The sequence below is a fragment of the Chiloscyllium punctatum genome, chromosome 30 (assembly GCF_047496795.1).
Source record: "Chiloscyllium punctatum isolate Juve2018m chromosome 30, sChiPun1.3, whole genome shotgun sequence".
Lineage (NCBI taxonomy): Eukaryota > Metazoa > Chordata > Chondrichthyes > Orectolobiformes > Hemiscylliidae > Chiloscyllium > Chiloscyllium punctatum.
In genome coordinates, this window is record NC_092768.1 from 52,204,410 (window position 1) to 52,221,155 (window position 16,746).

Below are 16,746 nucleotides of genomic sequence, written 5' to 3' on the forward strand. Positions count from 1 at the left end.
CTGAAAGTCAGAGTATTGAGTACAGGAGTTGGGAGGTCATGTTGTGGCTGTACAGGACATTGGTTAGGTCACTGTTGGAAAATTGTGTGCAATTCTGGTCTCCTTCCTATCGGAAAGATGTTGTGAAACTTGAAAGGGTTCAGAAAAGATTTACAAGGATGTTGCCAGGGTTGGAGGATCTGAGCTACAGGGAGAGGCTGAACAGGCTAGGGCTGTTTTCCCTGGAGCGTCGGAGGCTGAGGGGTGACCTTATAGAGGTTTACAAAATCATGAGGGGTATGGATAGAATAAATAGACAAAGTCTTTTCCCTGGGGTCGGGGAGTCCAGAACTGGAGGGCATAGGTTTAGGGTGAGAGGGGAAAAATATAAAAGAGACCTAAGGGGCAATGTTTTTACACAGAGGGTGGTACGTGTATGGAATGAGCTGCCAGAGGACGTGGTGGAGGCGGGTACAATTAGAGCATTTAAGAGGCATTTGGATGGGTATATGAATAGGAAGGGTTTGGAGGGATATGGGCCGGGTGCTGGCAGGTGGGACTAGATAGCGTTGGGACACCTGATCGGCGTGGACGGGTTGGACCGAACGGTCTGTTTCCGTGCTGTACATCTCTGTGACTCCACTTGGCCTGAATATTGTGCGGGTAGAAAGGTTCAATAGTCAACATCCACACTTTACCATTTTACTGTAAACCATAAAAACTGTCAGTGTGGACTAATTCTGTTTGTAAAAAAGTTGTATTTATTTATCCAGTAAGCTGAAGTTTAAGTTTACTTTAGTGAACCATTCACACAGCCTACTGGTCCAATGGAAATGTTTGGTTGCTTCAGTTGCTGGTCTTGGCTGAGATTTGATTTCAACTGGGTCTCAAGTAGCTCACAGGGTCTCTGCAGCGTACTTATGGTGCAGAACACCAACATCTTCCTGAGACACTTTGATCCAGCCATTTTCCCGCATATGATACACTGTGAAACAAAGCAGACATGTCATTAATTGTACTAATCTAATTTCAGGAAACAGTGTCAAACAGAAACTTACTGGGTACGGTGAGAAATAGGCAATTTCAGGGATTTATACGTGTGGAGGGGCTGAGAAACGGAGGGCACAGATTTTAGACATTAGGCAAAGGAACTTAGTCGAGAGGCTACATTGGTTTCAATAAGACAGCCGACCACCACCTTCTCAAGGGCAGTTTGAGGCTGTCCCAACTAGTGACACCCACATCCCACAAGTCAACAAAAGATACGGGGAAATAATTTACAACGTGAGGCGTTCAGAATATACTGTCTGAGAGTGTGGTGGAAGTAGGTTCAATCAAGACTTTCTTGAGAAAAGACAGGGGAATGACGGAAGGTAAACTGCTCTTTCAGAGTGCCAGTTTGGCAGTGATGAGCCAAATGGCCTCCGTCTAGCCTGCAGTTATTCTATTATTTGATGAAGGGCAGAGATAGCACCATCACAAAAGAAAGGTTCTAAAAACATGATGGGGATGGATATTGGGAAAGAACAAGGAGAATCCCAGACAGAAAGCCCCTGCTTTAATAGCCAGATGTTTGAGTGGATTTACATCAAAAACAAAATAGGTTCAAAAAGGCCTTTGAAATGCTGATTGGAGAATTGAAAATACCACAATCATGAATGTAAATTCCCACACAGTGAGTGCTCTTGGACACTTCAGTCAGACACATATAGTTAGCAGCAACAGCGTTTCTCGAGCTCTGGTTTTACTGAGGATTTGTGAGACTGAGGGCAGGTATGTTGGACCTCAGTGTGCGCACAGTCCAAGCCCTGCACCTATCCAGGGGAAACTCTGCTACAGCACAACTTACACACTCCCTCAAAACAGGGATCGAAAGGGGCACTTTTTACCTGAATACCAAATTCTGACACACCCATCTCTCCAGTGAGCTGACAGACTGCATCGTCTGTTACCAAATAAAACAAATTTTACACGGCACAGGGGAATGGGATGAAGAGATGAACACGTCCCTCAGAGAGACAACACAGGGAGAAGGATTGAGGGGGATAAGAGGTCCCTCAGCAAGAGAGGACACGAGGGAATAGGGAATAGAATTGTGGGGAGAGGTTTCTCAGATAAAGGACACAGGGGAATGGGACTGAGGGGTAACCACGCATATACGTACACATACAAAATGCCATTGTATATGTCTTGAAGCTGCTCTATGATTTACAATCAGATTAATCTCCTGATCTCTCTATCTCACAACATTTCAGCTTACAGAATATCAGCACGAGTGGGATCAGAGCCTTTCCTCTTTGTAACCTTAATCAAATGGAGTCTGCCGTATCCCTGTTAAAGATGACCCTTTCTTCTAATTCTATAATGAGCTTTTGTCCTTTCTCTATCTCTAACCAACATTTCTTATCACTGGCCATTAAACATTAACCATTACACCAAATAACTCTCCAGAGTTTGTTCAACATTGACCCTTACATATTTCTCACCTTGCTGAAAATGTGTTGCTGGAAAAGCGCAGCAGGTCAGGCAGCATCCAAGGAGCAGGAGAATCGACGTTTCGGGCATGAGCCCTTCTTCAGGAATGAGGAAAGTGTGTCCAGCAGGCTAAGATAAAAGGTAGGGAGGAGGGACTTGGGGGAGGGGCATCGGAAATGCAATAGGTGGAAGGAGGTCAAGGTGATGGTGATAGGCCGGAGTGCGGGTGGGGGCAGGGTAGGAGAGGTCAGGAAGAAGATTGCAGGTTAGGAAGGCGGTGCTGAGTTCGAGGGTTGGGACTGAGACAAAGTGGAGGGAGGGGAAATGAGGAAACTGGAGAAATCTGAGTTCATCCCTTGTGGTTGGACGGTTCCTAGGTGGAAGATGAGGCGCTCTTCCTCCAACCGTCGTGTTGCCATGGTCTGGCGATGGAGGAGTCCAAGGACCTGCATGTCCTTGGTGGAGTGGGAGGGGGAGTTGAAGTGTTGAGCTATGGGGTGGTTGGGTTGGTTTGTCCAGGTGTCCCAGAGGTGTTCTCTGAAACGTTCTGCAAGTATGCGGCCTGTCTCCCCAATATAGAGGAGGCCACATCGGGTGCAGCGGATGCAGTAAATGATGTGAGTGGAGGTACAGGGTGAATTTGTGGTGGATATGGAAGGAACTTGCGCCCACACCTCCCCCCTTACTTCCTTAGTCGCAACCCTCGAACTCAGCACCACCTTCCTAACCTGCAATCTTCTTCCTGACCTCTCCGCCCCCCACCCCACCCGCACTCCGGCCTATCACCCTCACCTTGACCTCCTTCCACCTATCGCATTTCCAACGCCCCTCCCCCACGTCCCTCCTCTCTACCTTTTATCTTAGCCTGCTTGGCACACCCCCCTCATTCCTGAAGAAGGGCTCATGCCTGAAACGTTGATTCTCCAGCTCCTTGGATGCTGCCTGACCTGCTACGCTTTTCCAGCAACACATTTTCAGCTCTGATCTCCAGCATCTGCAGTCCTCACTTTCTCCGAGAATATTTCTCACCTTGTAAAACGCTGATTGTTCTGTTTTTCTGATCAAAGGGAATACTGTCATTCTTTCCCTTAATGATGCTCCAGCATCATCCTCTTACCTGCTCACAGCTTATCCATGTCTCTTCTACCTTTCCCCCCCACACCTTGAGAGTTGCCATCTTTGCGTTGCAATTCTCTAACTGTAGCCCTCATAGCACTGTTTGAATCCTGCTAGTGCATTGCCCAACCCCTTGACATTATGGGCCAATGCTGGTGTCCATTCTGCTGCCTAATTACAGCTGTGAAGCTGGGCAATTTGTTAGATCATTTAGAGTCGTAGAGTCATAGAGATGTACAGCATGGAAACAGACCCTTCAGTCCAACCCATCCATGCTGACCAGATATCCCAACCCAATCTAGTCCCACCTGCCAGCACCCTGCCCATATCCCTCCAAACCCTTCCTATCCATATACCCATCCAAATGCTTCTTAATGTTGCAATTGTACCAGCCTCCACCACATCCTTGCCTTTCCAAATACATGTACATCCTGTCCCTCAGGATTCCCTCCAACAACTTGGCCACCACCGGTGTCAGGCTCACCAGTCTATAGTTCCCTGGCTTGTCCTTACCACCTTTTTTAAACAGTGGCACCATGTTTGCCAACCTCCAGTCTTCCAGCACCTCACCTGTGACTATCGATGATACAAATATCTCAGCAAGAGGCCCAGCAATCACTTCTCTAGCTTCCCACAGAGTTCTAGGGTACACCTGATCAGCTCCTGGGGATTTATCCACCTTTAACCGTTTCAAGACATCCAGCACTTCCTCCTCTGTAATCTGGACATTTTGCAAGGTGTCACCATCTATTTCCCTACAGTCTATATCTTCCATCCTTTTCCACAGTCAATACTGATGCAAAATATTAATTTAGTATCTCACCCATTTTCTGTGGCTCCACACAAAGGCCACCTTGCTGATCTTTGAGGGGCCCTCTTCTATCCCTTTTGTCCTTAATATATTTGTAAAACCCCTTTGGATTCTCCTTAATTCTATTTGCCAAAGCTATCTCATGTCCCCATTTTGCCATTCTGATTTCCCTCTTAAGTATACTCCTACTTCCTTTATACTCGAAGGATTCATTCAATCTATCCTGTCTGTATCTGACATATGCTTCCTTCTTTTTCTTAACCAAATCCTCAATTTCTTTAGTCATCCAGCATTCCCTATACCTACTACCCTTCCCTTTCAACCTAACAGGAATATACTTTCTCTGGATTCTTGTTATCTCATTTCTGAAGGCTTCCCATTTTCCAGCCGTCCCTTTACCTGCGAACATCTGCCTCCGATCAGCTTTTCAAAGTTCTTGCCTAATACCATCAAAATTGGCCTTTCTCCAATTTAGAACTTCAACTTTTAGATCTGGTCTATCCTTTTCCATCACTATTTTAAAACGAATTGAATTATGGTCACTGGCCCCAAAGTGCTCCCCCAATGACACCTCAGTCACCTGCCCCGCCTTATTTCCCAAGAGAAGGTCAAGTTTTGCACCTTCTCTAGTAGGTACATCCACATACTGAATCAGAAAATTGTCTTGTACACACTTAAGAAATTCCCCTCCATCTAAACCTTTAACACAATGGCAGTCCCAGTTGATGTTTGGAAAGTTAAAACCCCCTACCATAACTACACTATTATTCTTACAGATAACTGAGATCTCCTTACAAGTTTGTATCTCAATTTCCCTCTGACTATTGGGGGGGGTCTATAATACAATCCCAATAACGTGATCATCCTCTTATTTCTCAGTTCCACCCAAATAATTTCCCTGGATGTATTTCTGGGAATATCCTCCCTTAGCACAGTTGTAATGTTATCCCTTATCAAAAATGCCACTCCCCCTCACCTTTTGCCTCCCTTTCTATCCTTCCTGTAGCATTTGTATCCTGGAACATTAAGCTGCCAGTCCTGCCCATCCCTGAGCCATGTTTCTGTAATTGCTATGATCTCCCAATCCCATGTTCCTAACCATGCCCTGAGTTCATCTGCCTTTCCTGTTAGGCCCCTTGCATTGAAATAAATGCAGTTTAATTTATTAGTCCTACCTTGTCCCTGCCTGCCCTGACTGTTTGACTCACTTCTGTTCTCAGCTGTACCAGTCTCAGATCGATCTCTTTCCTCACTATCTCCCTGGGTCCCACCCCCCACCTTACTAGTTTAAATCCTCCCAAGCAGTTCTCGCAAATTTCCCTGCCAGTATATTAGTCCCCTTCCAATTTAGGTACAATCTGTCCTTCTTGTACAGGTCACTTCTACCCCAAAAGAGATTCCAATGATCCAAAAATGTGAATCCTTCTCCTATACACCAGCTCCTCAGCCATGCATTCATCTGCTCTATCCTCCTATTCCTGCCCTCATTAGCTCATAGCACTGGGAGATATTACTACCCTTGAGGACCTCCTTTTTAAATTTCTGCCTGACTCTCTGTAATCTCCCTTCAGAGTCTCAACCTTTTCCCTTCCAATGTTGTTGGTTCCAATGTGGACAATGACCTCCTGCTGGCCCCTCTCCCCTGTGAGAACATTCTGCACCCTCTCTGAGACATCCTTGATCCTGGCACCAGGGAAACAACACACCATTCTGCTTTTTCTCTGCTGGTCACAGAAACGTCTGTCTGTACCTCTGACTACAGAATCCCCTAACACAATTGATCTCTTGGAAGCCGACGTACCCCTTGTTGCATTAGAGCCAGTCTCAATACCAGAAACTTGGCTGTTCGTGCTACATTCCCCTGAGAATCCATCACCCCCTACATTTTCCAAAACAGCATACCTGTTTGAAATGGGTATATCCACAAAAGACTCCTGCACTAGCTGCCAACCTCTCTTACCCTTCCTGGAGTTAACCCATCTATGTGACTGTATCTGAGACTTTCCCCCTTCCTATAACTGCCATCCATCACATACTGTCACTGTTGCAAATTCCCCATTGCTTCTATCTGTCTCTCCAACCGATCCACTCGATCTGATAAGATTCGCATCCAACAGCATTTGTGGCAGATATAATCCGCAGTAACCCTTAAACTCTCTTTAAACTCCCACATCTGACAAGAAGTACATCTCACTGCAAAGGCCATTTTTGCTCCTTCACAATCTACAGACCCAGAAAATAACACCGTCTTATTCCTCTACAAACACTGCCCCAGGTTAAATTAATAGCTATGGCTTATATCTTAATTTTAATCAAGAGACTTATCTCAAAAACATATAATCAAGAAAGAATCCACTGTACCCACTACTGCAGCCTCTCTCTTGGACAGACTTAAAACAACAATTAACTTATCTGATCCTGTGTTGTGCACTTCGCCCAACTTCCTCCAAGATCAGTTGTGAATTTCACTGTTTGTTAATTTTCCCAGATGCACTCCGATGTCCAGCGATACACAAATTCAAACAGCAAAGGCAGTAACTGTGCAGGTTGGTTGGTTGGTTGGTTGGTTGGTTGGTTGGTTGGTTGGTTGGTTCTCTCTCTCTCTCTCTCTCTCTCCTGCACTGACCTCACCATATGCTTCCTTTGTCTGCCCTTCTCCCTTATAAACTGCTGTTGTTTTGACTTTTTTTTCCAAAGTTCCAAAACAATGCAACAGCATATAAAACAGTAATTGCTGCTCCTGGAATTCGAGGAAATCACCTCCAACACCTAAAATACCCCCAAAAAAGGAGCAGCTCTTACAGCCAGAAATTTTTCCCGTCCTCCATCTTGGATTACCCAGAATGCTTGTGAGATCCATGTGCACAGATATAGAAACAGAGAAAATAGGCCCAAGAGTAGACCATTTGGCCCTTCAACCGTGCTTTCTCCATTCAATTGTTGGTTATCCAACTCAATCTCCTGGTCCTTTTAGCCCTCAGAACTCCTTGTAAACATTTAATATTTTGGCCTCAACCAATTCCATGGGCTCACCACTTTCTGGGTGAAGAAATTTCTCCTCAGCTTGGCCAACCCTCAAACCTCAGATGGTGATCCCAGTTCTGGATGCGCTGGTCATTGGAAACATCCTTCCTGTATTTACCCTGTCTGATCCCTCCTGCCTCTTTTAAACTCCAATATAGTTCTAACCAATCCAATCTCTCCTGATACTGGTAAACCTTTATTGCACTCCCTCCTTAGCCAGAACATCCTTCTTCGGATAAGGAGACCAAAACTGCACACAATACTCCAGGTGTCGCCTCACCAAGACTCAGTGCAATTGCAGTAAGACATTCCTGTGCCTGGACTCGAATCCTCTTGCTGTGAAAGCTAACATACTGTTGGCCTTCTTCATCACCTGCTGCACCTGCATGCTAATTTTCAGTGACTGCCTTTCCAAATCTATCAGATAATAACCCGCTTTCTCATTTTTGTTCCCAAAGTGAATAACCTCACATCGATCCACGTTATACAGTAATCGGCCACACATTTAGTGCCGGATGATTGCACTCACTGTTAACTGTGCCTCCAGAGTATGCATCGCGGTGGGTGGCATGATAGATGGCACGCTGCGCCAAATCATAGGCCTCCTTCACCGACAGGTCATATCGATATCCGCTGTCCATAACACCGTAAGCGTAACTGCAGCCTGAGCCCGTGGAGAACATGCTGCCAGAGAGTCTCATCCCTTTATCATTCACATAGTAAAGACCTGGGCCCTAGAGAAGGAATACAGAATGATAAAACTGTCAGGCTATATTCAAGTTGCTGCTTAACCACTGACAACCATGGTGTGAGCTCCTGTACCCTCCTCTGGTCTTGGTTGTGACAATTCCAATCCCTGTCCCTGTGGTATTTATAAGGATGAGACCAGAAACGTGGAGTGTACAGACCAGGAAAGAGCTGACAGATCCAGTCCCTTCTCAGAGAGATGGCTGAACCAGTGGCCTACTCTGAAATGAGGAGAGAGTTTTCCCGAAGTGGAAAGGTTTCCTCTCCTGAGGAGGAAGGTAACTAAAGATCATCAGTATAAGACAGTCACCAAGAAATCCTATCACCAAAGGGTGGGGGAGACTGTGGAACTCACTTCCTGCCCCTTCGCTCCCTATCCTTCACTCTGTCCCCCCTCACTTGCACACCCCAACTTCTGTACCCACAATTCCAGGTCCTAAATAGTCTGCACCTCACTCCCATCCATACTTACCCTCCATGCTCCTCATATCATTCTGTCCCTCTCTGCCTCCTCCCTCCGTTCCTCTCCTTTCCTGCTGCTCACACCCTGCCCCTCATTCCTTCCACCCCCCCCCCCCCCCGCTGCGACTCACCTTCTCATCCCAGCCACAGATCATGGTTCCCATCGAGAGCCCCATGCCTTTATACTCAGACACCATGTTAGCCAACAGTTTGGATGCAGCAGACACTGAGATACGTTTCTTGTTCCGTAATTTGTAAATCCTGCAAAACAGAGAATTACAGTGAGGCAAAGGGATGACATGTTTGAATGACATTCATCTGGCATTATTTCAGTATTAGAGTATTTACTCTAGTCATCTAAGCAGTTTAAACCATGATCTTAGATTGTGATATCTCCCATTCACTGACAGGTCCAGGACGTTCCCATGTTGTGATTACCTGCATTGTTTGGCCAACATTCTCTCCCAGAAGACACAGTCTGCAGCACTGCCCGACATTGTACCCAGCAGGTAAGGGTTTATCTCAATCACTTTCTTGAACGTCTGGGTGCCTAAATAAAAGAGCACAGAGATAGTTCAATCACACTCTTTGTGCCTCAGATGATCTTGTATCTATAATTTTGTGTGCAGCTGCTTATCTACCTGTCTTGATGTGAAATGTGTATGATATATGTATGTGTGCATTTACATCTTTACATCTGTTTGATGGTATGTCCTTGTCTCTGTGCATATGAGTATATGTGTGTGTGTGTGTGTGTGTGCGTCTGTGTGCGTGCACTCATGTATAGTTGTCTGTGTTTGAACATATACGCACTTATATTGCATATGCACAAATGTCTGTGTCTACATGTATGGGTTATCACAGCTTAACTGGGAAGAGTGGCCGATAATCAAGCTCTACTTTTGCACAAGCCTTCCCAAAATATGTACCAATGCAATTTACCTGACCAACTGCAATTCAGAAATTCACAGTAGGTTTAATTATTAACAGATTTTGGAAGAGCACAGCAGTTCAGGCAGCATCTGAGCAGCAGTAAAATCGACATTTTGGGCAAAAGTCCAAGACTTCCGTTTCCCCGGCCCCCAACACCTCATCTTCACCATGGATATTCAATCCTTCTACACCTCCATGACCAGGGCCTCCAAGCCCTCCGTTTTTTCCTCTCCAGACGTCCCCAACAGTACCCTTCCACCAACACTCTCATTCATTTGGTTGAACTGGTCCTCACCCTTAACAATTTCTCCTTCAAATCCTCCCACTTCCTCCAGACCAAAGGGGTAGCCATGGGCACACATATGGGCCCCAGCTATGCCTGTCTCTTTGTTGGCTACGTAGAGCAGTTGATCTTCCGTAATTACACCGGCACCCCTCCCCACTTCTTCCTCCGCTACATTGATGACTGCATTGGCGCCACCTCGTGCTCCCGCGAGGAGGTTGAGCAATTCATCAACTTCACCAACACATTCCACCCTGACCTTAAATTTACCTGGACCATCTCTGACACCTCCCTCACCTTCCTGGACCTCTCCATCTCCATTAATGACGACCGACATGACACTGACATTTTTTACAAACCACCGACTCTCACAGCTACCTGGATTACACCTCTTCCCACCCTACCTCTTGCAAAAATGCCATCCCGTATTCCCAATTCCTCCGCCTCTGCCGTGTCTGCTCCCTGGAGGACCAGTTCCACCACAGAACACATCAGATGGCCTCCTTCTTTAGAGACCGCAATTTCCCTTCCCATGTGGTTAAAGATGCCCTCCAACGCATCTCGTCTACATCCCGCACCTCCGCCCTCAGACCCCACCCTTCCAACCGTAACAAGGACAGAACACCCCTGGTGCTCACCTTCCACCCTACCAACTTTCACATAAACCAAATCATCCGCCGACATTTCCGCCACCTCCAAAAAGACCCCACCACCAGGGATATATTTCCCTCCCCACCCCTTTCTGCTTAACCCTAAGACCGTTCCCTCCGTGCCTACCTGGTCAGGTCCACGTCCCCAAACAACCCACCCTCCCATCCTGGCACCTTCCCCTGCCACCACAGGAATTGCAAAACCTGCGCCCACACCTCCTCCCTCACCTCTATCCAAGGCCCTAAAGGAACCTTCCACATCCATCAAAGTTTTACCTGCACATCCATCAATATCATTTATTGTATCCGTTGCTCCCGATGCGGTCTCCTCTACATTGGGGACACTGGGCGCCTCCTAGCAGAGTGCTTTAGGGAACATCTCCGGGACACCCGCACCAATCAACCACACCGCCCTGTGGCCCAACATTTCAACTCCCCTCCCACTCTGCCGAGGACATGGAGGTCCTGGGCCTCCTTCACCACCGCTCCCTCACCACCAGACGCCTGGAGGAAGAACGCCTCATCTTCCGCCTCGGAACACTTCAACCCCAGGGCATCAATGTGGACTTCAACAGCTTCCTCATTTCCCCTTCCCCACCTCACCCTAGTTCCAAACTTCCAACTCAGCACTGTCCCCATGACTTGTCCTACCTGCCTATCTTCTTTTCCACCTATCCACTCCACCTTCCTCCCCTGACCTATCACCTTCATCCCCTCCCCCACTCACCCATTGTACTCTATGCTACTTTCTCCCCACCCCCACCCTCATCTCACTTATCTCCCCATGCTTCAGGCTCACTGCCTTTATTCCTGATGAAGGGCTTTTGCCCAAAACGTCGATTTTACTGCTCCTCGGATGCTGCCTGAACTGCTGTGCTCTTCCAGCACCACTAATCCAGAATCTGGTTTCCAGCATCTGCAGTCGTTGCTTTTAACTTTTTACTTAATTATGAACAGAAAAGAGCTTTATTGAAAAGAATCTTATTCTGTATATTAACACTGCAGCGGTCCTAGAAGGCAGCTCACCACCACCTTCTTGAGGCAATAAATGTTGGCCCAGCCAGCAAACGAATATTTTATGAGTATCAGAAACGAATGTCATGTATCTGTGCTATCAGAACTTTCTGCATTCCCCTGCTTTGTGAAACAGAGTGTGTAAAGTCTTCAAGGGAAAAGGCAGCTTCTTAGGAAAGGGAGTTCGATCATTGGCCCATGAATCTCTGACAGGAACAATCAGTAAAACAGGCTTATATGTCTCTGATGTGGATAATTCACTCAGAACTTAGAGTGGGGACTAGCCAGGACATTTCAACTCCTCCAGGCACCATACTTAAATACTTAAGCTTAAGCTCCCACAGAGCTGTGGCAATGTTTGTTTACTTACTAACATAGGAGCCTACTGAAGCTCTGGAATCCACGGCAACTATCACTCCATGTTGAAATTTAAAAGCCAGGGTGGTTGTACCGTGATGGAGTTTAATCTCAACCCCATCATCACCGTCAATGTATGGTTTAAGGAATCTCACTGGCTGCAAAAAGGTAAACATTAATGAATAATTTTATTTGTATTGATTCACAGGATGTGGGTATTTAATGAGATGAGAGGAGAATGCTGATTGGTTGACCAATGGATGTAGTTGACATTGAGAACACAATAATTTAAGATAATTGACACTTTACTGTTAAACAGATTGCTTTTTGTTCTTTCGTTGAATTTAGCATCAGGAAATCTGGAAGACCATTTACCGGAACATAGGAATATGAGGAGGCCATTCAGCCCATCAAGCCTGTTCTACAATTCAAAGGGATCATGTCTGATCTGTGGCCTAACTCTATTTACCTGCTTTGGCCCATATACCTTAGCTGAACAAACAATGTATCTAACTCAGAATTAAAATTACCAACTGATCCAGCTTCCATCGCCATTGTGGAAAGACGTTCCAAACACCTACCACCCATTGTGTCAAACCGCTTCCTAATATCTCTTCTACTTCACAGACTGTGCCCCTTATTCTTGAATCTACAACCAGTGGAAATAATTTGTCTTTATCTACCTTGTCTTGTCCTATTAATATCTTGAAGACTCCACGGCCAACATATACAGAAGGTGTGGTGCCCAGATCTGCTCACTGTTCTCCAAGTGGGATTTAACCAGGGTTTTTTTAGAACAGTAACATATCTGTTCTTGTACTCCAGTCCTCAGGCTAGCATTCCACTCACTTTTTGATTGCTTTTGTGACATTTTAAAGATCGAGGCACCTAAACTCCCGAATTGCTAGGGATAGCCACTGTATCTAACTTCATATTATCAAGATAGAGTCATAGAGGTGTACAGCATGGAAACAGACCCTTCAGTCCAACCCGTCCATGCCAACCAGATATCCCAACCCAATCTCGTCCCACCTGCCAGCACCCAGCCCATATCCCTCCAAACCCTTCCTGTTCATATACCCATCCAAATGCCTCTTAAATGTTGCAATTGTACCCACCTCCACCACATCCTCTGGCAGCTCATTCCATACACGTACCACCCTCAGCGTGAAAACGTTGCCCCTTAGGTCTCTTTTATATCTTTCCCCTCTCACCCTAAACCTATACCCTCTAGTTCTGGACTCCCCAACCCCAGGGAAGAGACTTTGTCTATTTATCATATCCATGTCCCTCATAATTTTGTAAACCTCTGTAAGGTCACCCCTCAGCATCCGACTCTCCAGGGAAAACAGCCCCAGCCTGTTCAGCCTCTCCCTGTAGCTCAAATCCTCCAACCCTGGCAACATCCTTGTAAATCTTTTCTGAACCCTTTTAAGTTTCACAACATCTTTCTGATAGAAAGGAGACCAGAATTGCACGCAATATTCCAACAGTGGCCTAACCAATGTCCTGTACAGCCACAACATGACCTCCCAACTCCTGTACTCAATACTCTGACCAATAAAGGAAAGCATACCAAACGCCTTCTTCACGATCCTGTCTCCCTGCGACTTCACTTTCAAGAAGCTATGAACCTGCACTCCAAGGTCTCTTTGTTCAGCAACACTTCCCAGGACCTTACCATTAAGTGTATCAGTGCTGCTAAGATTTGCTTTCCCAAAATGCAGCACCTCACATTTATCTGAATTAAACTCCATCTGCCACTTCTCAACCCATTGGCCCATCGGGTCCAGATCCTGTTGTAATCTGAGGTAACCCTCTTCGCTGTCCACAACACCTCCAATTTTGGTGTCATCTGCAAACTTACTAACTGTACCTCTTATGCTCGCATCCAAATCAGTTATGTAAATGACAAAAATTAGAGGACCCAGCACCGATCCTTGTGGCACTCCACTGGTCACAGGCCTCCAGTCTGAAAAGCAACTCTCCACCACCACCCTCTGTCTTCTACCTTTGAGCCAGTTCTGTATCCAAATGTCTAGTTCTCCCTGTATTCCATGAGATCTAACCTTGTTAATCAGTCTCCCATGGGGAACCTTGTCAAACACCTCACTGAAGTTCATATAGATCACATCTACCACTCTGCCCTCATCAATCCTCTTTGTTACTTCTTCAAAAAACTCAATCGAGTTTGTGAGACATGATTTCCCATGCACAAAGCCATGTTGACTATCCCTAATCAGTCTTTCCTTTTCCAAATACATGTACATCCTGTCCCTCAGAATTCCCTCCAACAACTTACCCACCACCAAGGTTAGGCTCACTGGTCGAAAGTTCCCTGGCTTGTCCTTACCACCACATTTGCCAACCTCCAGTCTTCCAGCACCTCACCTGTGACTATCGATGATACAAATATCTCAGCAAGAGGCCCAGCAATCACTTCCCTAGCTTCCCACAGAGATCTCGGGTACACCTGATCAGGTCCTGGGGATTTATCCATCTTTATCTGTTCCAAGACATCCAGCACTTCATCCTCTGTAATTTGGACATTTTGCAAAATGTCACCATCTATTTCCCTACAGTCTATATCTTCCATATCCTTTTCCACAGTAAATACTGATGCAAAATACTCATTTAGTATCTCTCCCATTTTCTGCAGCTCCACACAAAGGCCGCCTTGCTGATCTTTGAGGGCCCTTTTCTCTCCCTAGTTACTCTTTTGTCCTTAATGTATTTGTAAAAGTCCTTTGGATTCTCCTTAATTCTATTTTCCAAAGCAATCTCATGTCCCCATTTTGCCCTCCTGATTTCCCTCTTAAGTATACTCCTACTTCCTTTATACTTTTCTAAGGATTCACTTGATGTATCCTAATCTATCTTCTTTTTCAGTCAAAGATAGATAAACTCACACAAGTGCTTATATTGCCTTCTATCTGCCACAGATTTGCTAATTCACTTCAATATCCTTTTGAAATTTTATGTTATCATCTGCACTGTCTACAATGCCACCTAACTTTGTGTCATTAGCAAGTTTGGGTGAATGACTTTCTCTACCATTATCCATGGCATTACTGAACAATGTAAATAATTAGGGCTCTTATGGGACATCACTGGACACATCCTGCCAATTTGACTACCTCCCCATTCACTATACTTTGTCTCGCCTGCCACTCAATAAATTTCCTAGTCATGTCAGTAATTTGTCCTCAGTTCTGTGGACTCTTACCTGAAAGTCCACATAAACAACATCCATTGACATTCCTCTACCTTAATCACTTCAAATCTCCTCAAAAATTCAATAAAGTTTGTCAGTCATGACCTACCCACCATAAGCCCGTGCTGGCTTTTCCTGATTAATTTTCAAGGTGATTATTAACCCTACTTGATTAGTGACTCCCAACAATTTTTCCAACATGGATGTTAGACTAACCAGTCTGTAATTCCTTGGTTTTTCTCTGAACTAATGGTGATACATGCAATTATCCAAAACAGAGGAATGACTCCTATATCTAGGCAACCCTGACAGATTATACTTAAGACGTCCATAATGGACTGTTTCAAAAAAGCCTATGATAGCTGAAGGAACGTTGTGCTTTTTAAAAGGAAGCAACTGACACTGACTGTGTGTACTGTCTACACTGCGAATTCATTGCAGAGAGCATTTGCAGATAAGCTGGAGCTAAGGGCTGAATGGAGAATTAACCAGCTGATTGGTTTGTGGGCTAGTAACTAGTTATCAATGACAACAGCCAGCTAACAACACTGCCCTCTCTTTCACTCTCTCTCACACACACATTACCCTCTCTCTCTCTCTCTCTCACACACACACACACACACACACACTGCCCTCTCTCTCACACACACACACACTGCCCTCTCTCTCTCACACACACACACACACACACACACACACACTGCCCTCTCTCTCTCTCTCTCACACACACATTGCCCTCTCTCTCTCACACACACACACTGCCCTCTCTCATACACAAACACTGCCCCCTCACTCTCTCACACACACACACACAACACACACTGCTCTCTCTCTATCGCACACACACACACAGCCCTCTCTCTCTCTCACACACACACACACACTGCCCTCTCTCTCTCACACACACACACACACACACTGCCCTCTCTCTCTCACACATACACACAGCCCTCTCTCACACACACAGCCCTCTCTCTCTCACACACACACTGCCGTCTCTCTCTCACACACACACACTGCCGTCTCTCTCTCACACACACACACTGCCCTCTCTCTCTCACACACACACACTGCCCTCTCTCTCTCACACACACACACTGCCCTCTCTCTCTCATACACGCACACTGCCCCCTCTCTCTCATACCCACACACTGTCCTCTCTCTCTCACACACACACTGCCCTCTCTCACACACACACACTGCCCTCTCTCTCTCTCTCACACACACACACACTGCCCTCTCTCTCACACATACACACACTGCCCTCTCTCATACACACACACTGCCCTCTCTCATACACACACACTGCCCTCTCTCATACACACACACTGCCCTCTCTCTCTCACACACACACACACTGCCCTCTCTCTCTCTCACACACACACTGCCCTCTTTCTCACACACACACACACTGCTCTCTCTCATACACACACACTGCTCTCTCTCTCTCTCTCACACACACACACACATTGCCCTCTCTCTCTCACACACACACACACTGCCCTCTCTCTCTCACACACACTGCCCTCTCTCTCTCTCACACACACACACTGCCCTCTCTCTCTCACACACACACACACTGCCCTCTCTCTCACACACAATCACACACTGCCCTCTCTCTCTCACACACACACACACTGCCCTCTCTCTCTCTCTCTCTCTCACACACACACACACTGCC

At 46.1% G+C, this 16,746-nt stretch overlaps 1 protein-coding gene across 1 annotated transcript in view; it reads right to left on the reverse strand.

Moving 5' to 3' along the window:
* Positions 1 to 717: 717 nt before the first annotated feature.
* The window catches only part of LOC140455520 (proteasome subunit beta type-8-like), a 24,049-nt gene continuing 8,020 nt past the window's right edge, over positions 718 to 16,746 (reverse strand). Inside the window, exons 2-6 of the mRNA XM_072550465.1 lie at positions 11,865 to 12,009; positions 9,053 to 9,164; positions 8,746 to 8,875; positions 7,935 to 8,139; positions 718 to 964 (exon numbers count right to left, since the gene is read on the reverse strand). Coding sequence (XP_072406566.1) covers positions 876 to 964; positions 7,935 to 8,139; positions 8,746 to 8,875; positions 9,053 to 9,164; positions 11,865 to 12,009 — 681 coding nt within the window. The 3' untranslated portion in view covers positions 718 to 875. The remainder of the gene's footprint in view (positions 965 to 7,934; positions 8,140 to 8,745; positions 8,876 to 9,052; positions 9,165 to 11,864; positions 12,010 to 16,746) is intronic.